The sequence below is a fragment of the Bubalus bubalis genome, chromosome 6, assembly GCF_019923935.1.
Source record: "Bubalus bubalis isolate 160015118507 breed Murrah chromosome 6, NDDB_SH_1, whole genome shotgun sequence".
Classification (NCBI taxonomy): Eukaryota; Metazoa; Chordata; class Mammalia; order Artiodactyla; family Bovidae; genus Bubalus; species Bubalus bubalis.
The window spans coordinates 94,619,858-94,647,013 of NC_059162.1; the positions used below are offsets into that span (position 1 = coordinate 94,619,858).

At 50.8% G+C, this 27,156-nt stretch overlaps 1 protein-coding gene across 4 annotated transcripts in view; it reads left to right on the plus strand.

Annotated features, from left to right (window-relative positions):
• Window positions 1–24: 24 nt before the first annotated feature.
• Window positions 25–27,156, plus strand: part of TTC39A (tetratricopeptide repeat domain 39A) — a 50,369-nt gene continuing 23,237 nt past the window's right edge. Inside the window, exons 1-4 of one of the 4 annotated variants that reach the window (XM_025288770.3) lie at window positions 25–178; window positions 18,028–18,132; window positions 25,666–25,797; window positions 26,660–26,736. In XM_025288770.3, the coding sequence (XP_025144555.1) occupies window positions 126–178; window positions 18,028–18,132; window positions 25,666–25,797; window positions 26,660–26,736 (367 nt within the window). In that variant the 5' untranslated portion in view covers window positions 25–125. Of the gene's footprint in view, window positions 179–10,160; window positions 10,317–18,027; window positions 18,133–25,665; window positions 25,798–26,659; window positions 26,737–27,156 lie in introns of those variants that run through there. The other 3 variants (XM_025288771.3, XM_025288773.3, XM_025288774.3) reach the window with 3 other exon arrangements.

A 27,156-nucleotide genomic window follows, 5' to 3' on the forward strand; every position in this document is an offset into this window, starting at 1 on the left:
GCGGGGAGGAGCCACGGGGCCCGCCCCGCCCACTCCGTCCAGGTGCGGCCACCCGAGCCGCCGCTACTGCAGCCGCCGCCGCCGCGAGGGGCCGCCCGCGCCCCCTCCGAGTCGGGCCCGCGTCCATGGCCTTTCTGACCGCCTGGAAGGGGGCGGCCTCCGGGAAAAGCGACTACAGGTACCAGGAGGGGGTGGGAACTCGGCGGGAGGAGCGAGTGGGACTGCGGGACGGCAGCCGACAGAGGGACAGCTGACGGGACAGAGCAGGTGACGGCAGCGTGCAGGCTGCTGGGCGCGGGATAACGGCCGGAGGGCCCCGGGAGGGGCATCCCACTGCCTCTCACCACCACCCGCCCCACGTGCCGCGTGCTCGCGTGTTATGGCCCCCAGCAGGGCTGGGCTTGGGAGGGAAGAGATGCCACCCATCACCCCAAGCCCCGCTTCCGGTGCTTCACCGGTGAGGGCAACTCAGGTGAGCTGGACCTGCGCCGGACTGGGAGTCAGGTGTGGGCAGCTGCGCCTCTCCTCCAGCAGGGCTTCCCATGTTCCCTCACCCTCCACATCTGGGGCAGCAGTGTGGAGGGAAATCCTAGGTCCAAGTGGGCATCCATGTGCTCCACAGCTCCTCCCAGTTAGCCATTCAGGGTTATGTCATCACCCTGTGTGTCACCCCCAACTCCTGGGTGAGTTGGTATCTCCAGATGTGTTCTCATGAGAAGGGGAAGAGGGGACAGCCCTGGCCTCTCTTCCGAGCTTTGACCCCTAATTCCTTTCCTTTGTATATTTAAAGCTCACCTTGCTACGCCCTGGAGAAGGGCAATCTGACTGTCCTGATGGCACATCAAACTCGGAAAGCCCCAAATCAAACTTCACATCCCACCCTCAAACCTGTTCCTCCTGTGTTCCCATCTCAGTGAAGGGCATAGTCATCCACTCAGTTGCCCAAGCCTGGAATCTGGGAGTCATCTCTGTTACCTCCCTCCCTCACCTCCACCCTGGTCTCCAAGCTCTGCTGATTTTAGCTTCTTGATGACTCTCGAAGCTGTACATTCCCCTTGGACTATTGCAACAGCCCCTAACTTCTACATTTCCTGACCATCCTTCAGACTGGTCTTTTCTAAATCAAAAACCAGACCATGTCATTTTTCTGTTTTAAAACTCTTCTGTGGCTTTCTATCACTTAGTGGTGAAAGGTCAAGACTCTCCAGGGGAGGGGCTGTGACCTGCCCAGGCCCACTTCCTATCACTCCGTGACCCTCATTCTGGTCCAGCAACAACGGCTGGCTTTGTAGGACTCTCACAACTGTGCTAAGCTGCTCAGGGCTACCTCTGCCTGGAATGCCATCTACCACTCCTGACAGTCACCCCATAAGATTCAACTTTAGATGACCTCTTTTCTTTAAATTTTTTTTTTTACTATTAAAATAAACTATTAATTCAAAGGTAGCATACATACAGAAAAATGCACACACTTTAAGTGTATAGAGCTCAATGACTCTTCACAAGGTAACCAGTACCCATGTAACCAGCACCCAGATTAGGACACAGACCATTACCAGCCCCCAGTGTCTCCCTTGTGCCCCTCCCAGGGGCAAGCCCACAAAGGTAACTACTATCCTGACTTCTAATACCATAGGTTTGATTTTTCTGGGTATTTTTGTTTGTGTGTTTGTTTTAATTGAAGTATAGTTGATTTACAATGTTGTATTTAGATTCTGGTGTATAACAAAGTGATTCAGCCATGAGGAAATGGCAAACCACTCCAGTATTCTTTCTGGGATAATCCTGTGGACATAATCCTGGAGGGCTACAGTCCATGGGGTAACAGAGTCAGACATGACTGAGCACAAACACATGCACACACACACACGTGTATGTGGCTTAAAATAGAGCAATGTGATGGACAGTAAAATCCATTATGCCCAAAGCATTTCCAGCAGTGAGGATATTTCCTGTCAAAGCCTGAGATGTGTCTGAAGAGCGGAGAGTGTGTGTGTCATTGAGGATCCAGGAGGCAGGCTACCCAGAAGAAGGCAGAGTTTGGATTTTATTGTGTATTGGGAGACACGACTGAAGTGACTTAGCAGCAGCAGCAGCAGCAGCAGCAGAGGGCATTAGGGAGGGGATTTACATATTTAAAGCTGACCCTGCTACCCGTGGAGAAAGGATATTGCAGAGAAGACAGAGCATTTTAACACTGGGTCATGGTCACCCCCTTCTGTCTCCTCTCTACATATGAAGAGGGGACAGGGTTCATCTACCCCCATGTCCTTGAAGCCCAGCACAGTATGCTTCGGTTTTGATGAGAACATGGGGGAATGATTTCTGAGGAGGGTGCGATTGCTTGGCTGAGAGGATGAGGAGCAGCTGGGTCCACGTGGATTTCTTGCCCGCCTGCTCTCCTGTAAGAACCCAGTTGTGCTCTGTCTTGTAGCCCCCTATGTGAGAAGTGTAGGTGAGGACCTGAACACGCCTGGCTTTCTACCTCAGCTGGAACTTGCTGGTCACAAATACCCAGAGAATTCTGACTCCCAGATGCCCTTACAGAGTCTCACCTGAGGCAACAAACCGGGTCTCCATTCTCTCAGCTTGAGGCCTGTGACTTCTTCACCCTCGGCCCTCACCCACCGTGCTGCCTTGTCTCCCACAGCCTGGCCAAAGGGTAAAGGGCTTGGGAAGGTGCTCAGCCCCCGCTTTACCATGTACATACTGGCTCTATGACCCTGATTCAGCTGCCTGACCCATGTGAGCCTCAGTTTACTCATCTGTGAAACAATAGCTGCTCACTGAGCGGTGGCAAGACCCGGTGAAGCCACATTGGTAAAGGACCTGACAGACAGCCACTGGGGCAGATTCGGTGATCAGTAAATGTGAGTTCACTGCTACAAGGGAATCCTCCGTCTATGGTATTTGCGTTGAACAGAGGGGATTCAGAAAGGTTTAGTGGCTTCCCTGGTGGTCTAGTGGTTAAGAATCGGCCTGCCAATGTAGGGGACCAAGTTCAACCCCTGGTCCAGGAAGATCCCACATGCCACAGAGCAACTAAGCCCGTGAGCCTCAACTACTGAGCCCACATGCCACAACTACTAAAGCCTGTGTGTCTAGAGCCCGTGCTCCACAACAAGAGAAGCCGCAGCAATGAGAAGCCACCACAACGAAGAGGAGCCCCTGCTTACCACAGCTAGAGAAAGCCTGTGTGCAGCAACAAAGACCCGGCACCGTCTAAAATAAATATATAAATGAATATTTTTTTTTAAAAAAAAGGAAGGTTTGGGAGCCAATGGTGTGATTGCAGGCACCAGAACTGGGAAGCCGGGAACTGTTAGAAGAGGGAAATGATGCCTGTGCTTCTTAATATAGTGACGGCCACCTACTTGGCCTACAAACAAGGTCCCTTACTAGTCATACCAGTACATGCCCCCCACCATGGCTGCTCCTGTAGGAGAGGAAGTGCAAGCAGGCAGGATGCTTTTAAGAGAGTAATTCAGTGGCAGAGCTGCTGTGGGACAGATGGCTGCCCCAGGGATGGAGGGATCTTGCTGAAGAGGCCAGGGGCCTGCTGGGGCTGCCGTGGACAGGTTTCCTACTCTCAGTTTGAGCCTGAGTTCAAGGAGCTCTAAGATGCCTCCAGATAGGGAGTGTCAAATTTGATGACTGGAATCCTTGGGCTGTTAAGGGGTCCCTTCCTTGGCTCTGGATCTGGACTCAAGGCCAGTGCTGAATTTTCAACTATGGGATTCTCAGATCCTGTGAGTTGAGGCATCTGTGATCGTCAGACTCATGATTTAAAATGCCAAGTTTTACATTCTTGAAGCTCCTGACCCCAGGATTCTGATTTACCCCCTTTGGCCAAGGGCAGCTGCACAGGGTGGGAGAGGGCTCTGATGTGGGAGGTACCATGTGGCCCCTCCGATTCTACACCCCTGGTGAGGATACCATGGCCCAAGGTGGTAGCATGCCTGACATATTTGGAGAAGAACAAGGAGGCCAGTGTGGCTGAATCAGAGAGTAAAGGAAGATGACACCAGAGAGAGAGACAGCGGGGCAGGAGGGCTGGGGAAGACTTTAACTTTTGCACTGAGCACCATGGGGAGCCAGTGCAGAGGTGTGAACAAAAGAGTGACATGGTCTGATCAAGTAGGGCTGGAGCTGTGTGCAGGGTAGACAATAAAGGGACATGGGTGAGAGCAGAGAAAACAGGGGACAATGCAGTCATCCAGACAAATAAATTCTCTATAAATTTAGCATCTGCAGAATAGTTCAGTATAATTCATTGAACTAATTCCTTATCTATGGGCATTTAAATGAGTTCCAGCTATATCTTTATTATAAGAAATACTATGATGAACATCTACATACCATAAATCTTTGTGTCTATGACTATTTCTTAAGATATAATTGCTGCCCAGGTGTTACTGGTCATCTTTCTAAGGCTCTCAGCCCATAACCCTAACCCTAACCCTAACCCATAATTCCAGTTACCCTTCAGAAAGATAGTGCCACTTTCTACTCCGACCAGCAGTGAGTGAGGTGGCACATTTGCCCTGAGGGAGGTATTAGATGTCCAGTGGGTGTTGCCCTTGTGGTCCTGGCCAGGTCTGGGTGCATGTCATAGGGGAAGTCCCTGTTCTCTGGCTAGCCTTGCAGGGTTCCAAAACTCTTTCAGGTCCATTTGCTTATTTTATTGCTCATGTCAGTCTTGTTATCCCTGCTTTATGAGTGAAGAAACTAAAGCTCAAAGAATAATGACCAGGCCCATTCTAAGAGCTTTACGTCTATTATCTCATTTAATCCTTACAACCCAGTGAGGTTGGTGCTGTCAACATCCCCATTTCAAAGACAAAATCACTGGTCCAGGGTGTCAGAGGTGGGGTATAAGCCCCAGCTTGCAAACCTGCTCTCAAAAACACTCCCTCCCTGCCCTGACTAAAGCCAGTAGAGTGACTTGCTTGGGGGCCGCACAGCTAGGACATGGTGGGGCTGGGAGTCCAGCCGGATCTTCCTGATTCTGCAGCTCTGACCTCTGACAGGATGCCACTCAATGCCAGAAACCCCTCATTAGCATTCTGCATCTTCTTTTCATTCAAAATTGTTCTTGGTTTTTGTGCCTGATGGGGTGTTCCTTTCTTAGACCCACCTTTGGCAGCTCTGGGGGACCAGACTTTTGAAAAAGAGCTCAGATCCCAGAAACCAAGAACATCAGAGCAGGGAGGGCCCTTGACCTCCTTGTCCAACCTTCTCTTCCTTTTATATTTGGTGGGGAGAGAGAAACTAAGGGCCAGAGTGAGGCAGTAACTTGTCCAAGATTACACAGCTAGTGAGGACCAGAGTCCATGGGGAGGGAGAGGGGCACCCCAAGGAGCAGGCCTAGTCCTCCCTAAGGGCCTCTCTCCAGGGAATACTGAAGAACTGTGACTGGTTTGGCCCTCTTCCAGGGCCCTTTGTGGATGAGCCTGTTTACCTGTGAATTATTAACGAGCTCAAGCCTGTAACCTGCTGGGTGGAGCTCACTCACTCACTCTAAGGAAAACCAGCTTCACAGTCACCAGCTCAGCCAGGTTGGGAGGGCTCTAGGGTCTGAGGGGTAGTTCTGGGTTTTAGAGACAGTGGAGGTGGGATGCTCCATGAAAGGGAGGGACCTGGAGAAAGGCACAGAAAAGGCAGCTGTGAAGAGGGGAGGGGACTGGGGTCCCTGAGTAATGCTTGGCAAGCTTATGAGCATGCCTGAGAGGTTGCCACTGTGACCGCAGGTTTACAGATGGGAAGACTGAGATTCAGAGGGGCAGAGGCAGAGCTGACTTCACAGCTTAAGCTCCTTCTACAGTGGCATCACTTTTCACATGCTCAGACCCCTATTTGTATGACATCTCCCCCACCCATTTCCACACACTTTCTCTATAGGATACAGTTGAAATTTGGTTTAAGGCATGCTTAGACCTGAGTCCAAGTCACACTTGGTTCAATCCTCAGTTTTCTCATCTGTAGGATGGGAGATAAAGCTACTGTGGAACTTTCTAGAGCATTCTGAGGAGGTTAGTTATTGAAGGCATTTTTTTTTTTTTTTGGTCACACCATGCGGCTTGCAGGATATTAGTCAGATAGCATCACCTACTTGATGGACATGAATTTGAGCAAACTCTGGGAGATAGTGGAGGACAGAGGAGACTAGAATGCTGCACTCCATGGGGTCACAGCGTGGACACAACTTAGCAACTGAAAAACAAGTTCCCTGACTGGGGACTAAACTCAAACCCCAGCAGTGAAAATGCTGAGTCCTAACCACTAGTTCAGTTCAATTCAGTTCAGTCACTCAGTCGTGTCTGACTCTTTGAGACCCCATGAACCGCAGCACGGCAGGCCTCCCTGTCCATCACCAACTCCCGGAGCTCACTCAAACTCATGTTCATCGAGTCAGTGATGCCATCCAGCCATCTCATCCTCTGTCGTCCCCTTCTCCTCCTGCACCCAATCCCTCCCAGCATCAGGGTCTTTTCCAATGAGTTAGCTCTCTGCATCAGGTGGCCAAAGAATTGGAGTTTCAGCTTCAACATCAGTCCCTCCGATGAACACCCAGGACTGATCTCCTTTAGGATGGACTGGTTAGATCTCCTTGCAGTCCAAGGGACTCTCAAGAGTCTTCTCCAACACCACGGTTCAAAAGCATCAATTCTTCTGTGCTCAGCTTTCTTTATAGTCCAACTCTCACATCCATACATGACTACTGGAAAAACCATAGCCTTGACTAGACGGACCTTTGTTGGCAAAGTAATGTCTCTGCTTTTGAATATGCTGTCTAGGTTGGTCATAGCTTTTCTTCCAAGGAGCAAGTGTCTTTTAATTTCATGGCTGCAATCACCATCCGCAGTGATTTTGGAGCCCAGAAAAATAAATCAGGCACTGTTTCCACTGTTTCCCCATCTATTTCCCATGAAGTGATGGGACCGGATGCCATGATCTTCGTTTTCTGAATGTTGAGCTTTAAGCCAACTTTTTCACTCTCCTTTTTCACTTTCTTCAAGAGACTCTTTAGTTCTTCTTCACTTTCTGCCATAAGGGTGGTGTTATCTGTATATCTGAAGGTATTGATATTTCTCCTGGCAATCTTGATTCCAGCTTGTGCTTCCTGCAGCCCAGCATTTCTCATGATGTACTTTGCATATAAGTTAAATAAGCAGGGTGACAATATGACCACCAGGGAATTCCCTGAAGGTCTTCTTAAGCTGAGAGATGGTATCAGTGGAATTAGTCTATATGAGGCTTCTCAGGGCCACTGAGAAGTGCAGTGAGCCCAGTTGCTTGCTCTTGCTGGTTGGGGAGAAAATGAGAGAGGAAAGCAGGCCCACCATTTCCTAGGCACAAAGCACCAGAAAAAAAGGTCCCCTGGCAGGGGAGGAAGGAACCCAGGACTCAAGATGCTCTCCTGGTCCCCTGGAAATTAGTAGATGACCTGAGGAAGGTCACCTGGGTTGGGAGGTGGAAATAATGGTAACTCACGGACTCCCCAGGTCTGGGGCTGAGCCAGAGTTCCTGGGGGCTGGGACCTGCCTGGGTGGAACCCTCCTGAAGGATAGGCCACTCTGATGCTCTGATTCACCAGGTGAGTGGCTCCAGCATCACTGCTACTATTGTGCTGTAGACAGAGTTCCAGCTCTGAAGGCAGAGCTGAGCCTCAGTTTTCATCTGTACAAGGTGGAGAATAATAGCATCTACCTTGGCCCCACCACCACCAGCATCAGAGCACTTAAATAGCACATGCCAGGCACCATCCTGGGCATTTTACACATAGGAATTCTTAATCTTCAAAATGACCCTTTGAAGCAGGCAGAATTTCCATTTTACTGAGGAAGAAACTGAGGCTCAGAGAGGTGGTTAAATGTGTACATTAAAATGAGATAATCCATGTTATATACTTAACATATACAGCACATAATAAGCCTGTGATGAATGTCAGTCATTATTGTAATCATTACCTGAGAGGAAAATGGTAAAGTGCTAGGCCCAGTTTTCAAGTTTTTGGTGGTTAGTTGGGCACTGACACAGAGATGTCTGACCAGACCCAGAGGCTCCCAGTCTGATGGCAGAGACAGTCACATACAAACCCCACCCCACCCCCACCACACAGATGGTGTTCGCCCCAGGTCATAGGGGAGGTCAGAATGGGTTAGAGCAGTGTGTGCCCAGGAAGCTACTGCCCCCATTAGGGAGGAAGGGCTTCCTGGAAGAGGATGCATCTGAACTGAAACCTTCAGGGTGAGTAGGAGCTTTCTTTCACACATGGCAGGTTTTTAATAAATGTTGGTCAAGTACAACTAAAGATTTACTTTGAAGCTAAGGTAGCATAAAGCTTCAGAACTCCTTACTTACTTGGCCCCTTCCAAAGCTCTGGGAGGACCCTCTAAATTTTATATTGATAAATTTGTATTCTTTTTTTTTAAAAAAGCCTTTCAATTATATGCTTTTGGATTGTCCCTTGGTTAAACAAATGAATAATACATAACAAGGAAGAAGGTGTGTTCCAGGCAGAGGGAACTCCGTGTACCAATGCCTAGAGACCTGAAGGTGCATGGCATGTGACAAGACACTCCCCACCCCACCACCATCTGAGTCTCCTCCACCAGCCTCCTCACCCAGGCTCCTCTTTAACACATTGCTGGGCTTCTCACCAGCTTCACAAACTCCAGCTGTCATCAATGTGCCTTTGCCACTTCCACGCTCTTTGATCCATGTCCCCATCTGGTACATCCTTTCTACAACTTCCTTGTGTATTAACAATATAAACTTCAAAACTCAACTCTGTGTCCACCTTCTCCAGTAAGCCTCAGACTCCTCCAGCTTCTGTAGCATTCTCCCTTACCCAGACTTCTAAAGATGATGGTGGATGTTATCATAGTCTGCTCCTTGTAGTTAAATAGCTTTTCCATGCCTATGCCAGAATCCCAGAGGTATGATGTCCCTTGCTTTGAGCATCTGGCCTCTGCTCACATATGGACAGAATAAGAACTCACTACCTTTCCAGGCAACCTGCTTAGATTCAAACAGTTGTCTCCAAAGCCTCTCCCCTCTGCCACCGGGCCCAATCTGCCTGGCTCCTCTAGGACCTAGTCCAAGCCCTCTTTCTAACATGGCTGCTTTTACAGGCTCCTCCTATTTCCCTTTCTGACATCCTGGAGCTCAGGGCAGATCCAGGGGTGCTGGAGCCCCTCCTCCCTCTGTCCCCTGCCTTTGTGAAGGGACAGCTCTAATGGCAGCCACATGCTCTGATGAGTCATGATCAAGAGCATCTGGAGCCTGGAGGTGGCCGCTGGTTAACTCTTCATGGGCCAGTGGCTCTTCTGCCAGGAGGCCTGGTCGGCTTTAACTTAACTCTGGTCCTAGACATATACCTGAGGGCTGGGCACACAGTAGGCATCTGAAGTGTTATGGGTGACCCCACATAGGCCCTGGGGATTCAGGGAAGAGGGGGCCAAGAAGACAAGAGTGTGTGGAGTCAGGAGGGTTGAGTTCCAATCACAACTTGCCATTTTTTAGGTGAGTGACCTTGAGCAAGTCACATGAACTCTGTGCTTCAGTTTCCCCATCTGTAAAATGGCAGTTATGAGGATTCTTTGGGGAGGCAAGTGCGAACTGCTGGCTGGCAGTGAGTGCTAAATGGCATGATTTTCTGCCTTCTGGTCTCCTGCACAGAGAAGCACAGCCAAGCTGTGGGCAAATGGGTGGGATTAAAATCCAGGTCTTTCTCTGCATGACTGCCCCCAACCAATGCAGTAGGATGATGAAGGGCTCAGGTCAGGGGCGCTGAGAGGCGGGCGCTGTGGGGATGGGAGAGTGGCAGGGAGGTGGACCTCAGGTCTAGGAGAACTTTCTGGGCCCAGATTGCTGGGGCTCTGTGAGGAAGGCGTGAGCCCGCCCTCCCGGGGGCTGAGCGCAAAGGGTTCTCGGGCATGGGCAGGGCAGACCTTGGGCGCCCCGGCTCTCACTGTCAGAGCAGGGATGGGGGGTGTGGGGGGCGCCTTTCGCCGGCCCCAGGCAGCCCTCCCACCCGCGCCCGCTGCAGAGCCCGCGTCTGCGGTCGGCCGCGGGCGGGCGGCGGCCTGGCCCCACTGCGCGGGTGGGCAGACCGAGGCCCGGCCCGGCCCCGCCGCCTTCCCCGCCCCCGGCGCGCCCCTCCCCGGGCGCCGCGTCCGCGGCTCGGCCGCACAGCGCCCGCTCGGGGTTCCGGCGGCAGCACCTGGGCCGCGGCTGGCGTCCGCGGGGGCACGCTGCCCGCCCCACTCGGCGATGACCACAGCCGGCGCCCCGGGCGCCCTACCTGCGGGGTAAGTGCGCGGCGGGGCGGCCCGAGGGGGCGCTGGCCGGGCCTGGTCGGGACGGGGGGCGGGGGGCGGGGGCGGCGCCGGGCCCGGCCTCCCCAGCGGCCCGCACTGCGGCTTTCAGCCCCTGCCTCCCGGCGCCACCGCCGCAGCCGGGGAGCGGGAAGGGGACTGAGCCAGGAAGGTGGAGGCCCCGGGGACCCTGGGCCGGTCACTCCCCTCGGGGTCCCAACTTTGTCGGAAGCTGTGGCCACAGCCACGTCAGAGCTTTCTCCCTCCCGCCTGGCGTTTACACCTGAGCCCACCATCATCACCTCCATTACAGGTGAGGGACCTTAGCCAGTAGCTCTTAGATGACTTAGGTCTCCCAGGAGGTGAGAAGTGGGCCTGGGATTTGAAACTAGCAGTGTCGGATGCCAGGCACTACTTCATCTTCAGGGATATTTGAAGGAGTTAAAAGGCTAAGCTAGGAAGCGGCCGGGCCCCCTGGGCACAACAGGAACAGGGGTAGTAAAGGTGGGCGTTGTCACTTTCAACGTGGCATTTGTGTTCATTGCCACCGCACCCCCCGTTGAGGAACCTGTGGGACCCTACACTGCCCCCCAGCAGTGAGCAGCTCTTTGCCATTCGTGGGCCCCACTGGTAGGGGCTGGGAGCCTGAACTGCTAGGAAGTTGTCGGGTGGAGATCCGGCCCAGGTGAGCTGGGAGGGGTGCCATTCTGCCTGGAGCCTGGCCAACAGGACAGTATTTGCGCAGGGCCTCAGGGCTAACACATGAATAGGGAGGGGACAAGGCCGGTGCCACCTGTCAGCTGCAGGCCTCCACAGGGCCCTTGTGTGTTCCAGACTGAGGGCTTGGAAGTTGGGTGGCTGGGGGACTCCCTGTCCTGGGGAAGGGTTGCCTGGTAAGTCAGGCAGTGTTTTGTATGACTTTGACCAAGTCCTTTATCCTCTCTAGACTTCTGGTCCCTCCTTTGGAAAATACAGAGAGGCTGAGCTGGCTGCTCCCTGCCTTCTCTGGGCTGGTCTCTGTAAATCTGGAAGCTAGTTAAGTCTGCCTGCCCAGCCCTGAGCATCACCCCCACTGGGCCAAGAAAAATGATTTTTAGGAGAAAAGGCAGGTGTGGAGCAGGGCACCTATCAAAGAATCCTGAACCCCCAGACTAGAACCCTCATTCATCTTCCTTGCACCCTCACATCCCTGCCTGAGTCCCCTCTACAACTCTAGGCTCCTCTGGCCCCTCCTTGGGCCTTCAGGGCAATGAGCTTGCCCTTCTGCACTGGCAGGTCATCTTCCTACTAAACCATACCTGCCCATTTGCGTGCCCTCAAGGCCCATCTAGTCCCAGTCAGTGCATTCTGGTGGGGTCTGAGCAGAGCAGGGGCAAAAGCCCAGCTCCATGTGTGAGGGGCAGTGGTGAACAAACCAACATTTAAATCTCCATCACTTCAAAAATTATGAAAGAATTTCAACCTTTGGAACAATATAGCCAATAATAAAATGAACTCTCTGCCCTTGCCAGCAAGCTTTTCCAGATGTTAATATTGTGCCCCATTTATTTCATATTCTTTTTAAGAAATAAACCATGGCAAAGATGGTCAAAGCCCCTGTGGACCACCCCTACCCTTCCCTCTACAGAGACAGTCACCATCCTGAATTTTGGTTTATCATTTTTCTGTGTTTTTATTCTTTTACTGAGTATGTTTAAGCCTAAAAATTATGTAGTTCTTTAAATTTTTTCTGTAAATGGAGTCATACAGCATAAATAATTCTGCAACTTGCTTTTACTCATTCAGCTTCAGGTTTCTGAGATCAAGGTCTCTTGATCCTTGAAACCCTGGTCTGCATTTGCCTTCCTGTGGTATGCCACCTAATGTAGAGACTGTTATTTATTTATTTATCCAGCCTTCCTGAAGTGGAAGGAAGGTCCACCTGAACCTGAGATGGTTCCCAGGATCTTGTTATTCAAACAATATTCTCAAATGATTGTCTTACACATATATGAGTGTTCTTCCAGGTTCCCAGGTAGGAGTGGAATTGCTGAGTAGCAGCCAAGTGTCGGACACGACTGAGCGACTTCACTTTCACTTTTCACTTTCATTCATTGGAGAAGGAAACGGCAACCCACTCCAGTGTTCTTGCCTGGAGAATCCCAGGGATGGTGGAGCCTGGTGGGCTGCCGTCTATGGGGTCGCACAGAGTCGGACACGACTGAAGTGACTTAGCAGCAGCAGCAGGACCTGTGCATTCAGTCTTTAAAGTTACTTAGTTTCATTATAAAAGTGGTGCTGTTCTATAAAAGAAATGATGGAAACATCTTAGGGAAAAAAGTTGCTAACATTTCATGAGTACTTTTTATTGTCCTTTACACTGTCTCAGTCATTCTTAGCAGCAACACTGGGAGGTAGATACTGTCATTCCCATTTTATTGATGAGGAAACTGAGGCTCATAGAGGTTAAAGAACTTTCCCAAGTTTTTCCAACAAGTGATTGCTAAGCTGCATCTATAGTCCAGGGTTGTCTGATTTCAAAACTCCACACCACCTAGGCCACACCACATCACTCCCTGCCACGTGGCTTTATGCACAGCTAAGGGTGACTCTGGAAGCAGAGTCCCAGTCATATTTGCAGTTTAGAAAGGTCATTGTGAAAGTGACAGGTCCCCCATAGATGGGTTCCCCTGAGCCAGAGTTCCCCCTGAATGCTGGAGCAGGAAGTAGAGGCCAGCTCTGACTCCTTTCTGCTCTGAGTGACCGCCTTGCCCTGCCTCCACTGCCCCACCCACCTCACCCTGACTGAGGGCTGGGTAGGTGGGTTTTCTGTTTTCAGCAGGTACGAGGGTGCCCCAGCTCTGCCCATCACACACTAAGGTAGTGATTTCCAGGCAGACTGAAGTGGAGGGGTAGGAAGGAAGGGGAGAGTGGGATGGCTGCAGGCTTGACACCCCCTCCCACCCTTCAGCTCTCTTCTCACTTTGACTTCAAGCCCCCTCCCACTATGCTAAAGATCCTGGTGTTCGTTGTCACTAGTCATTCTCCACACTATCCAGCTCGACTTCCCTGCCCACCCACCCCCACCTGCAGCGCAGAAGAGGAGGCCACCATCACTACTTGGGAGCCCAGGAATATTTTGGCCTGGGCCCTAGCAGGGAGCTTGGAGCAGGAAGGCCTTAAAGACATGGAGACAGCCTACAGAGAAGTGGGGACCTCAGTCACAGCCAGGGGAAGGGAAAGGTTTGGCAGATTGCTTTTGCAGAAAGTATTTCTGTCTTCTCCCAGGTTCCTGGGAGCAGGAAACCAGGTTCCTCTTTTTACTGTCTTCACTTCCTTATCTGTCACATGCAGATAAGAACTTCTGGCTCCTAGAGCTGGTAGGAGGATTGAGTGAAATAATGCAGGCATCAATTTAGATAACTTGAAGTGATATTCTCCTGGCGGTGATGGGTATTTGTTAGTGCTATTATTAAGTCCAGTGGGGCTGATGTCTCCAGCCCACCTCAGCTTCCCAGCCAGCTGGGATGCCCCCACCTCACTCCTTCACTTATAGGCCTTGCCAAGCTTGTCTTCCATACTTGCCCCGTGGTGGTTGGCGCCCCCTCCTCACTATGGTGCCATGCCTCCAGCCCTTTGCTCACACTCTGTTCCCCTTCTGGGACTGCTTGTCCATCTAGTCCTCACTTCAGGGCCATCGTACCCAGAAAACTTCCTTGATTGCCCCACCCTCACTTCTTGGTCTCGTCAGCCCCCAGTGATGCCCCTGAGCGCAGCCCTGATGACTCTGGTTGTCAATGCCTCTGCCTCGTGTAGCCCTCAGGGCAGGCCCGGGTCTGGGTCCAGTCTCTTTTCCCCAGGGCCTAGCCCCAGGTCTGGAGAGGTCACCGCAGACCCGCCTCACCACAGTTAAGGGGAAGGGGTGCTGAGGCTGCCAGAGAAGGGAATATGTGCCTCTGTGTTGTCTGTCTGTCTGTGCATCTTTCTCTCCAGGTAGACTGAGGAAGCAGAACCTCTCTCTTGATGCTGGTAGAGCTGGTGGTGGGAGTGGGAGTGGGGTGTGCACAGAAAGGGAAGGTAGGCTCTTGTTTCTGAAATTGTTTAGAGATGGACAGAAGCCAGGACAATGGACTTGACTCCCTGGGGCTGAGCTGGTGGGCACTGGCTTAGGCAGAAACTTGGGTTAGAACCCATGCTCAGGCATGTGACCTTGGCCAAGCCACCTCTCTCTGTGCCTTAGTCTTCTCTTCTGAAGTGGGATAATAATTCCACTTCACAAAGCTTTGTGAACGCTCAAGGAGAGGACAGCAGTTAAGTGCCTGGGGCAATGGGTACTCATTGCCTTTTCACTGATTCACCAGCAGAGATGAATGGACTGAACCCTACTCATTAGGCTAAGCCTTGGGTGCAAAGGAAGACACTGTCCCCACCTCATGAAGTGGGGTCTTTTTGGCTTTATCCTAAGGGTAAAGACAGTGAAGGCCTTCAAGTCTGGAAATGACATGGTCAGATTTGGGTTTTAAAAAGATACCTTTGGCTATTACATTATCCCTTAATAAAACTACCTAGATGCTGGATGAGTTACAACATTCATCCTTTAACATACATTCCTGAGAGTCTGCTGCAGTAACAAATCCCTCAAGCCAAGAATCCCTCAAGCCAAGGGAGCTGAAATCAGGCCGGTAAATAAGATGAAGCCACAGCAACCTGGTGGTATTTACAAGCTACAGAAACCTAGAATCTTGAGTTTTGTCCATCTTGAGTTCTTGTCCATGAAGGAATGGACTTCCCTGGGAGCTCAGTGGTAAAAGAATCCACTTGCCAGTGCAGGAGATGAGGAAATGAAGGTTTGATCCCGGGTCAGGAAGATCCCCTGAAGAAGGAAATGGCAACCCACTACAGTTTTCTTGCCTGAGAAATCCCATGGACAAAGGAGCCTGGTGGGCTCCCGTCCATAGGGTGGCAAAAGAGTCAGACATGATGTAGTGACTAAACAACAACGACAAGGAATGGGAAATAAGGACTCGGGGCTGCCCAACAGTGTGAGGAGTTGGAGCTTCTCCTCCCTACCACCCCACCACTACATGAATGTGCCACCCTCAAGGGTGTCTTCAGCACGTAAGGATACTGACTGGGAAAAAAATACCCACACACCACAAAGGGAGACAACAGTTCTGGTGGGGACCAAGGGGCTCCCTAGAAAATTATACATACCAGTCAGCTCTCACACAAATTTCAGGTTTGAATATACACTACCTCTGTGGTCCTGAAAATGCTAAACCAAAAAAGTAACGTAAGTGGTCTTAGGGTGGTAGCACCACAGGGAACTTGGCTGAAGTGAATGAAAATGCTCTCTGAAGAAGTGGGTTCTCATTTAAAATCCCTTTGGGATCAGTCAGATAGGAGCTTGTGGTAAAATTATGAAACATACAAGGAAACCAGGTGCTGTGAACAATAGATACCAGAAGCAAGAAATAGCAGAATTAGAGTCTACGATCCTAGAGTGATGAGACACTGTAATTGTATTTAAAATGTGGAAAGAAATCAAACACGGACTTGCAACGATAAGCAGAGAACAAAATACTGCCAAAAATGACCAAGCAGATTTGAAAAAGAACCAAGTAGAATTTATGAAGGTGAAATATAAAATAATTGAAATTAAAAAAACTCAGTGGACAGGATAAGCAGCAGATGAGACATGCTGCTAAGTCACTTCAGTCATGTCCGACTCTGTGCAACCCCACAGACGGCAGCCCACCAGGCTCCCCCGTCCTTGGGATTCTCCAGGCAAGAACACTGGAGTGGGTTGCCACTTCCTTCTCCAATGCATGAAAGTGAAAAGTGAAAGTGAAGTTGCTCAGTCGTGTCCGACTCTTAGCGACCCCATGGATTGCAGCCCACCAGGCTCCTCCGCCCATGGGATTTTCCAGGCAAGAGTACTGGAGTGGGGTGCCATTGCCTTCTCCAGATGAGACATACTTAAAGAGAATTCGTGAAATGAAACATATAAAGAAATTACTCTAAATCTAATAGAGTGAGTGAAAGAGATGGCTAAGAAGAGAATGAAGAGAAATGAAGCACAGAATAAAATGAAGTAACAGAGAGAAGAGTTAGGAATGGACAGGAGTAGAAGGTGGAGTCTCCCATCAGACCTAGGTAGAGATGGTAGGGGCCTGGACTGGAGGCCACTGGGTATAGAAGGAGGTGGATTAAGAGATTTTCAGGAGATAGGACTGAGAGGACTTACTGATGGAGCAGATGACGGAGGCCAGCAGGAGGATGTGTCAAGGATGACTACTAATATTTCTGGCTTGGGAAACTTGATAGAGGGGTATTGTTTATTGAGATGAGAAATCTGGAGAACAGATTTGGGAGAAGAAACAGTTTTGACCAAAAAACATACTTCATTTTGCCTGCGAGGTTCTGCTGATGCATCACAGAGTCCTTACAGCTGGGCCTTAAGATAGGTGTAGGACTTTATCTGGTGGAGAAGGAACTTTAACTTTTAAGGATCTTTTTGCAGTAAGATCATCAAAGACTCTTTTTGGAATCTTCTCTATGTAAAAGAGGCCCCTGGAGAAGAAACATTCACAAGAAATCAGACAGGACTTTTGGGATCATCTCTCATCTTTTAGATGGGAAACAGGGTCAGAAAGTTAAGGAATTTGCTCTCAGAACCCAGGGCTCTTCATTCATTCATTTGTTCATTCATTCATTCACTGACAACCTATATTTATCAAAAGCCCATTTTGTACCAGATACTAGACACTGGTGATACAGTAGTGAACAAAATGAAGATGCCTGCCCTCAGGAAGCTTATATTTTAGTGGAGGGAGACAGATAATAAACCCAAAAATAAGTTAAAAAAAAAAAGGTCACAGAGTGATAAGAGCTATAAAGCTATTAAGAGGTATAAGGGGGACTTCTGGTAGTCCAGTGGTTAAGACTCTGTGCTCCCAATGCAGGGGGCTGGGGTTCAACCCCTGGTCAGGGAACTAGATCCTACATGGCACAACTAAGAGTTTACGTGCCACAACCAAAGATCCCGAACTCCACAACAAAGACTAAAGATCCCTCATGCTGCAAATAAGACCTGTGCAGCCAAATAAAAACAAATAAATGTTTTTTAAAAGAGGTGTAAAGACTGGAAGGAGGCCAGGTATACTGGAGATGCTATTGGCTAAGGTGGCTCTTGAATGTAAAGCCCCCTGGGCAGCTCTTACAGGGTGGCTGCCCATTCCAACCCATTGTGACAGTGCCTGTGGGGTTCTAAAGTGCAGGCCAGAGGCCAGGAGAAGGCCTGGAGAAGGAGGAGGAAGAAAGGACTGCAGTGGAGCTTAGTGGGTGGGCTGTGCCCCCCCAAGTGGGGGCAGAAAAGTCCAATGGGTCAAAAGGGGCATGGAAGGTAAGATAAATTTATTCCTGAGGCTTCCTTGCACCAACCCCCAAGACCCTATCCTCATCCCCTTCCCAATCCCCCCACTGGGTCTCAGATGACATTCTCCTTCCACTCCCCTCTCCCACCTTTAGGAATACTCAGAGGTAGGTTCAGATTGTCCTCTGTCCTAGTTCAGAGAGGGCAGCCTGGAGGAGCTCATGACGCATCCAAGGATCACCAGGGAGGTCAAATGGGTGCTGGGAGGCTCTGTTCCAGCCAGGGCAGTTGAACCTTTCGACCAAGGCTCTGTTGAGAGCTTCCGGGTCATGCTCGTGTCTCTCCCACCAGGACTCCTGTGAGCAGCCTCCATGAGGCCCTGGACCAGTGCATGACCGCCCTTGATCTCTTCCTCACCAACCAGTTCTCAGAAGCACTCAACTACCTCAAGCCCAGGTGAGGCTTAAGCCCAGATTGGAGATGAAGGGTGTGTATATGTGTGTGTGAGTGTGTGTGTGCGCACACGCATGCACATATATGAGTGTAGGGATGGGGGTATTAAATGGAGACCCAGAATGTAACTTAATCTTACAGTGTAACTAGATGCCTTCGGTCTTCTGGGTCACTCTGACCTCTGAGAATTCCATAAAAATGGCTCAGGATCCCCATTCCACAGCCATGAACAGCCAAGCCGTCCTCAAGGTCACTGTGACTTCCTTCTCCTCAGGTTCTTGTGGCTTCTTCCACTTTGATTTCTTGGTCCCACAAAATCCAGCTCTAAAACAGCCCTTTTTATTTATTTTCCTCCAAAGTATTACAGACTTGAATTGCTTTCACTGAAGCCTTTAGGGCAATGATGACAGTCAGTCGTTTTGCCATTTCTTCTAGTGTTGACTGCCTTATTTCTAAATAATACACTTGGACTGCTCTTTCTTTACTTACCTCTTTTTTCAATTTTTTTTAAAAACTGAAATTAAGTTGAGATATAATTCACATACCATGAAATTCACTCCTGTTACTTTTTACTTTTACATATCATCTAATGGTTGCAAGGGGCTGCCCAGGTGGCTCAGTGGGAAAGAACCCCTCTGGAAAGCAGGAGACATGGGTTCGATCCCTGGGTCCGGAAGATCCCCTGGAGAAGGAAATGGCAACCCACTCCAGTATTCTTGTCTGGGAAATCCCATGGACAGAGGAGCCTAGCGGGCTACAGTCCACAGGGCTGCAAAAGAATCAGATATGACTTAGCAGCTAAACAACAAATAGTTGACAAGAACTTAGCTTTCTTAAACCCCTGCCCCATCTCCCTTCCTTCCTCCTGCTCCTATCATTGTATCACAGTATCTGGCTAAATTAGTAATCAGTGTTTTCATTATTATAACTATGTAATTATGTTCATTGCAGAGATAAGCCTTACCTTGTAAGATTATATTTTCTTTTTGGAATTAATAAGTATCTTGTTTTTTTCATTTGCCTAATTTGCTATATATTTATCCTCAGCTCTTTATAGCCATCCATGAAGTCATACTCACATATATCAGGGAAACCCTCTCAGTCCCTCCTTTTTCTGGAAACCTGTCCCCTGGAGGACAGGCCTGTTTACTGGCCACCTTCCAGCTGGCTCCTGGAATCCCCTTTACTTCTCCCCAGTTTGCTTGGCCTGGCTTTTTCTCTCACATCCATATCCTCCCTCCTTTGGTTAGAGCACATCCTCTAGAAATTTCCTAAGAGAGAGTTGCATGAATATAAGCTTTTCTGCTCAGAATTTTGAAGGCATTGTTTTCTGCCCTGTTTCCTGGCAGGTACTGTAGCCAGGAGAATCCTAATTCTTCTTTCGTGGCATGGGATCTTTTTTCCTTCTCCAGACATGTTTAGGGTCTTCTCTCTTATTCCTGCAAATCTGAAATTTCACAATGATGTGCTGGAGTATAGGTCTGTTTAATTGGAATTTTTTTATTTGAAAACTCAGTTCTAGGAAATTCTCTCGTATGATCCTTCCACATTCTGTTTCTCTTTCCTGGACTTTCTTTACATGAGCTGCTAGGCTTCCTGGTCCAGTCCTCTTCTGAGCTATTTATCTGTGCCCTCCCCGCTGCATTTCTGTATCTTTTTTCCCCCCGATTTTTGGGAGAGTTCCTCAACCTTATCATTAAGTCCATTGACTTTTCTTTTTTTGTGTGTAATCATATGATTAATTCCCTAGTACTCCTCAATGTTTTCTGAATGTTCTTTTTTCCCTAAAACATCTTATTCTTGGTTTATGGGTGCACTGTGTTCTTTATATCTATATTTAAAATATGAGTGTCCTGAGGATGGGGCCTGGCATGTAGTAAGCATTCTAATGAGTATTTATTGCTGTTATTATTATCACAGAATAATTATCTCTTTTAAAAATATTTTGTTTTTTTCCTACATAATCTTGGCTTTCTCAGTGTTTATTTTTTCTTTAAGGGGGAGAATCCTCTCCCCGTGGTGGGGAGGGGCTTTCCTGAAACACCCATGGTCCCTGGCTGGCTGTCTGGTCATATTTAAGAGCAAGTTCACTCAAAATCCAATTGGAGGGTCTGGCCCAAGTAGCCTTGTGATTGGTGGGATCAGCTTTTGGATGAGCTAGCAGAGAGTGGGCCCCAGATGTTAGCATTTCAGGAAAAGAACGCCGCGCCCGCCCTAGTACCCCACCACCTTCTTCTACGTGGGCAGAGAGCCCTGGCAGCCTGGGTCCTGGGGTTGAAATGGGGCCGGGGTGGGGTCTAATTGCGTCTGCTGCCTGCTGGCCTAATCCCCTCTTTTCAGCTCTAGGTGGTCGTCTGCCACAGCTGGATCCCCCAGAACCGCCCTCCCAGCCAGCTCCCTGGGAGAGCGAGTGCTGGGGTAGGGCTGCTGCTTTCCCCAAGCCAGTCCTGTTCAGTTTCTCTAGACCTGACTGACCCATCGCTCTCCTGTCTGAGGTCAGCGGCCCAATTTCTGAGGGGGCAGTTCCAGGGCTTGGTGGGCATGAGTCGTACAGCGGTCCACGTGCCCCCACACCTCAGCCCACCCTCTGAGAGGATCTGGCTTGAGGTGGGGCAGGACCAGTTCTGCTTAAGAGCGTGGCCATCATCAGAGGCAGGCCAGGCTCCATCCTGCCCCATCACTGAGTACCTTCCAGTACTTCTGGAAGGCGCCCTGGCTCCCCTTCCCTCCTGGTCACTACCTGTCCCTAAGCAGCTCCTCTCTGCCACTTCACCCCCCAAAGCCCTCCTCCCTCTTGAAGCCCCCTCCTCCTTGAGGGGCTGCCTCACCTGCTCTCACCTCAGGAGGGTACTTTCCTAGGGAGTCCTGAACTCAGGCCCCTAGAGGCAGCACAGAGAGAACAGTCTTCCTGTGAAGCCACCTTTACCTCATTCATGAAACACTGTAGCCTCTATTTATCTCAGCACCTGCCCCATTCTAAAAACGGGTCTTTTCTTTCTTTCTGCACTTAAGAGCCTCCCCCTCCACCAAACAGTGCTCGTCATTAGCATACACGCCACCCCTTCTTGTGACAACCAAATAATGTTTCCATAAGGGAAGTGTGGGGAGGTACAGGAGATATCTTTCTCTATCACTGTGAAGAACCACTGGTCTAGAGAAAATAATTCTTGCTGTAACATGACCTCCCCTGCCCAGGCGTAGCCACTGAAGCTGTGAAAGATGCTGGGGGTCAGCTTCATTCACCGTTCCTGTTGTACACATGTGTCTCATTTACTGTTATCCGTACTTTGCCCTCGGGGAGTAACTGGGCTCACCAGGCTTCCCACTTCCACCCCTACTCCCAGTTTTTGCTTTCCCTTTGTCACGTCTTTGAGTAGCTTCTAGCTTATTTTACTTCGCTCCATGTCTGCCCCTGCACTGTCTCTGGAACATGGTCACTACTCCACTCATTTGATGAAAAAATTGGTCATGGCTGATAACTAGCAGAACCATGATTGAAATCCAGCCCCGCTCAGCTCCACAAGCCACACTCTGACTCCTGGGCCATCTTGGATCTCAAGCAGGTGGAGGAGTGTATCTGGCACAGAGGCCTCATGCCTGCCTCCTCTTCCAGGTGGGAGGGAAGGAGGTAGAATAGGGGTGTGCGTGTTGGGGACAGGGTGGTGTGCACTGTCCTGGAATTCCTTTTCTTGAATGTTTACATCGGATCTTAGTTGCGGCACATGGGATCTTTTGTCACAGCTTGAGAACTCTCTAGTTGTGGTGCAGGAGCTTCAGCAGTTGCAGCACCCAGACTTAGTTGCTCCCTGGCATTGTGGTCACCCGCCAGGGATTGAACTCATATCCCCTGCATTGTAAGGCAGATTCCTAACCCCTGGACCACCAGAGGAGTCCCCTAGGATTCCTTTGAGAGAGGAAGCCAAGTCCCTTGCTGAGAGTAGGGGGTGACAGGGATTGAGGAAAAGTTGATGAGCAGTGTGATGGGCTGAGGTTGGTGATCCAGCTGAGGATGTACCTGTCTGTGTGGTGGCGGCTCCCTCTCTTCTTGCTCGGTGGCAGCGCTGTGGAGAGAGTAGGTGGTTTCTTGTTTTCTGGGCCCAGGCTCCTAGCCAGTTCTGCAGGGGGCTGGAAGGCTCAGCAGTGAGGGTTTTGACAAGAGAGTGGGTGACATGAGGAAGCTTGAGGGGTCAGGAAGACAGGACGGGCTGGAGGATCAGGCAGTGGGAGTGAAGAGAGCGAGCGCAGAGGTGGGGAGCCTGTGGTTGGGAGGGTGGGTGTGTCATGCAGGACTCCAGAAGCAGAGCTGTTCTGTGGGTTGATGATGAGGTCAGGGTGTGACCCATGGGATGCAGCAGTTGGGCACCCGTGACCATTTCACTTGGCAGCACCTCATGAGTAACCTCGTGTGCGTGGCAACATGTGGGGTGCTGGGGCTGCAGGACTGAACAGGGTATGGGCTGTCCTCAGCGCTCCTCAGGGAGCCACTGAAAAACAGTAAAGGGTGGTGCTGAGAGCTGTACGAGGACCCCAACTCACATGGGAAGGGGCCAGTCAGGAAGGCTTTAGGCCCAGCCCCTTAACTTCCAGGGTGAACTGCAACATGAAAATGTAGAATCCTTTGTTCAAAAATTATTAAGGATTTCAAAACAATGACAGCAGAGCATTAAACCAAGCTTGGACCCCTGCGTGACTGCACAGATGGCATACCCGTGAAGCCAGCCCTGGAAGTCTTCCTGGAGGAAGTGACATTTAAGCTGAGATAGGCTGGATGAGAAGGAGTCAGCCGGATAGAGAGGGCATTTCCAGGCAGAGAAGCAGCCTGTGCAAAGGCCAGGCAGAAAACGAGGGCCTAGTGTGTTTGAAGAACAGAGACACTCAGCCTGGCAGGGGTGGGGAGAGCTGGAGTAGGTCCCAGAAGGATGAGGGCTGAGTGATGGAAGGTGGGCTGGGGATACAGCTGCCCCCCTGGAGGTGAGTGAGCTGGAGAGGAGTGCAGCAAGGTGGGTCTGAGAGGCGCTGGGGGGCTTCCATGAGGATGAAGGAGAGTGGCTTGGAGGTGGGGGGGGGGTCTGTCTGCTTTCCAGCCTAGAACAGCCTCACCCAGAGAGGTCCTCTGGAAGTCAGGGTTTAGACTGGGACTGCAGGCAGGTCCCCAGAAAGAGCAGTAGGGGTGGGATCAGAGTCAGCCTGATGGTGAGGACAAAGATGACAAGGGCCCGAGTCATGGCTACTGGCAGGAGGAGGGAAGGGCTGGAGGCCACCGGGCTTAGTGGACCTCCAGGTGGCCGAGGAGTCCCCGACCCCAACATACGGCTCTTCCTATGGATCTTCAATGCTCTCCTTCTCTCGACAGCTGGTCTAGGCCTGGCAGAGACCCCGTGGGCATTGTGTCCTAGAGCTGGGTCTAGCTCACAGGGAAGGGGATCATTGCTTACAGCGGTCCAGTCACCATAGGCATAGATAAGAACTTTGTGGAATGCAAACTAAACTTGGGGTGCCTGAGGTCTTGGGGGGCCGTGTTGTACCTCTGTGCCCTGAATCCCAGTCCAGAGTACAGACTTGAAATTCTACTTTGCTTGCCAGCTTCCCAGGCAGGGTCCTTCCTACTGGGCTGGGCAAGTGGAGCTGAGTCCTGGGCCTGGGACTTGAGGGTAAGGAGGATGAGAGTTAGAGAGGCTGAGGAAGGGAGTTACCTGGGATGTGGGTCTTTGTGCTGCCAGGGAAACCCTTCCTAAAGGAGAAAGTTTTTATGCAGGGCAATGACCCTTGACCCTGGCAGGACCCAGAGGGACTTAGACTCATATTTCTTGAGTATCAGCATTGTGGCCCCAGCCTGGATACCCAAAACTCCTGGGAGAGAATTATTGTGTCCATTTTACAGAGGAGAAACCTGAGGCTCAGAGATGCCTACAGAACTCACCAGGATCACACAGCTGGTAACTAGTGCCTGTGTCTGAGATATTCTGAAGCTTGAGTTCTGTCCCCACGACAGGCTGCGACTTCCTTTCCACAAGCCACTGCCCTCCAACAAGCAGTTCTAGCAAAGACCTGGGAGGTGTCCTGACATCTACTAGGACTGGTTCTTTTCATAAACCTTTGACTTCTGAGGATAATATCACCTGAGAATCACCCAGAAGTAGAAAAGCAACTTAATTTACAGAGGTGTTTTATGAATGAGAAAGGCAGGAAAATGTGTGAAGTCGTATAATCTATAACAGTCTATAAACAGCCTATAAACCTTAGTCATCTCTGTCTCCTGTGAAGTTCCCAGCAGAAGCCTGGCACTGAGGAGTTTGGAAAATAATTAACAAGGGAGTGTAGGGAAGGGAGTGAAGACTGCTGCAGCGTCTGCGGTGTGCCGGGCGAGGGTAATCCCTAGCCAGTCCCATGGGGACTCTGGTGGAGCAGCTTTATTGTCCCTATTTTGCAGAACCATAAATCAAGGCCCAGATGTGTTGTGACTTCCCCAGGTACAGAGAGGGACTGGGTCCCATCCTTCCTTGCCTGTTGCTCTCTGTATGTGTTAGACTAAATGCCGTCCATCTCCCTCCAACACCCTTTAGATGAGAGGTCTGGGGCCGTGGAGGAGCAGGGAGAGAGGAGGGGGAGGCTTCCTGAGCCCAGCTTGCACTGTCATATTGGTGCTAAGACAGAGATGAAACCACACAGCTCTGACCTTGAGATGCCCACCGTCTGGGAGAGAGCTGAGTGTCTGCTGATGTAAGCTCAGCGTGGCCCGTACCTCCAGCATAAACGCATGCTCCCTGGAGCAGGGGCCCCAGTGGCTCTTGAGGCATTCGAGCACCTTTACAGATGAATCAGGGGGTGTAGGGTAGAGAATGGGCATTTAATGCTGTGGGAACAGCAAGGATAAAGGCCTGCAGGAGGGAAAGGATGGAATTTTCCTGAGGTAAGCGTGTATGGTTTAGTGTGGGTAGACTTGAATGTGGGCAGATATTGAGGCAGGAGCAGAAGTAATAGGAGAACTGGGCTGGAGGGGTGGGCAGGGCCTCAACTCCCAGTTATCTCATGGGAGGTGGAAAAACCCCAGGTGGGCTCAAGCAGAAAGTGATGTGGTCAGGTGACGGGGTGGGGAGAGGCAGGAGGTAACAAGGCCAGGGCAGTCCAGGCACAAAGATGGGTAAGCCTGGGGTGGGGTTTGAGGATAAAGGAGACCCTGCAGACAGGACTTGGGCTTGGCCTGTGATGGGTAGGGGAGAAGGCGAAAGATGGCCCTGGTGCAGGGAAGTAGCGCCTCAGGTCAGCATGCTGCTGCTGCCATCTGTATAGAATGAATGCGAAACTGAAGCTCAGATTTGGAGAGTCACTTAGGGCCACGAAGCAGGAAGAAGAGGAGCTGGGATCCGAGGCTGCCTGAGTAGCAGTGGAAGGGTCAGTTGTTGGGCGAGTCCATTCTGCTCTCTAGACCTGTGTTCCCCCCATGCACAATGGGGGAGAGGATGGTGAATGATGATATGGGGTCAGCTATCTTGAAGTTCTAGGGGTTGATGCTTTTATGTCCCTTCTTTCTGGCAGAACCAAGGAAAGCATGTACCACTCGCTGACTTATGCCACAATCCTGGAGATGCAGGCTATGATGACCTTTGACCCCCAGGACATCCTACTTGCTGGCAACATGATGAAGGAGGCGCAGTCGCTCTGTCAGAGGTCAGGTCCATGGGGCAGGCAGGGATGAGGGGTTGTGAAGCATCCATTTGTCACTTTGGCCTATCACAGTGCCTAAAATGCCACTATCAGGCCTGCTCCTTTTGGCTCAAAAGTGTGTCCCCAAGTGCTCAAAGCTGTCCCTGTTGGCACTGCCTCAGGAGCCACTTTGTCTGAGCTGGTCACTGAGAGCTTCCTGGGCCAGAATGGATTGGGAGGAGATGAATCCTGGCTGTGGTCATGTAATAATTCTCTGACTTTGGGCAAGTCCCTCTGTGGACTCAACTTTCTTCATCTGTAAAATGGGTGTGATGATAGAATTGTTGTGGGAACTGCATAGTTGGTGTTCAGTGCACATTAACTGCTTGAATGCATGAATAAACAGACCCTCAGTGTTTGTGCACAGGTAGAGTCATCATTCACTGGGACACACTCCAGCCTGGCCTAGGCCAGTCCCTGGCCTGGGCTCTGTTCGGCCAGATAATCATCAGACCCTGGCCCCTCTGATGCCTGAACGGCCTGATCAGGGAGACGCAGGCACAGACAGTGACAGCTCAGCATGATGCAGGGCAGCTCATAGGGTCGTGGGGTCCAGCCTGAGGAGCAGGAAAGGCTTCCTGGAGGAGGTGACATCAGAGCTGGGTCCTGTGGGGTGACCAGGGACAGGTCAGGTTAGAGGGGGCAGGGGAGGGGGCTCCATGCAGAGGCAGCAGCAGGGACAAGGGCATGAAAAAGCCTTGATTTGGGGGAGTTTCCAGGAGCTAAGTGTGTGGAGTCCTCTGGGAGGGGCATGGGATGCTGTTGGAGGTACCTGGGCACCCTGCTCACCTCCCTGAATGATATGAGGCCCTGTTTTTCTCTGCAGGCACAGGAAGAAGTCCTCTGTAACAGATTCCTTCAGTAGCCTGGTGCACCGCCCCACTATGGACCAGTTCACAGAAGGTGTGGCATCTGGGGTGTCCTTTCAGCCCGCTGATGCCAGGTCGCCTGGTTCCAGGCCCGGGAAGGGGCAGGAAGGGGCAGTTATCCTCCTCATTGTCACCCAGGGGGCTGAGCCCTGGCCCAGGCACTGAGACACTGATGGGTCAGACCTGGGGCCTTTTGAGGACTGGTCTCATGTGTGGGGGTGGGTGGGGAGCAGGTAAGACTCAGTTACCTTACAGCATTACCTGCTGAGGCCTGCAAATTGAGGAAAGAAAATGCTGTCAAAGGAGCTGTCACTTTGCTCCCAGGCTAGGGTGGACTTAGGGCTGTGTGTGCAGTTAGGTTTCGTGGTTTAAAGACCATAGTGATCTCAGGTGCCCCAGAGGGGACTGTGGTTTTAGAGCCTGACACCCTGTGATGAAACAGCTGGGGGCAGTA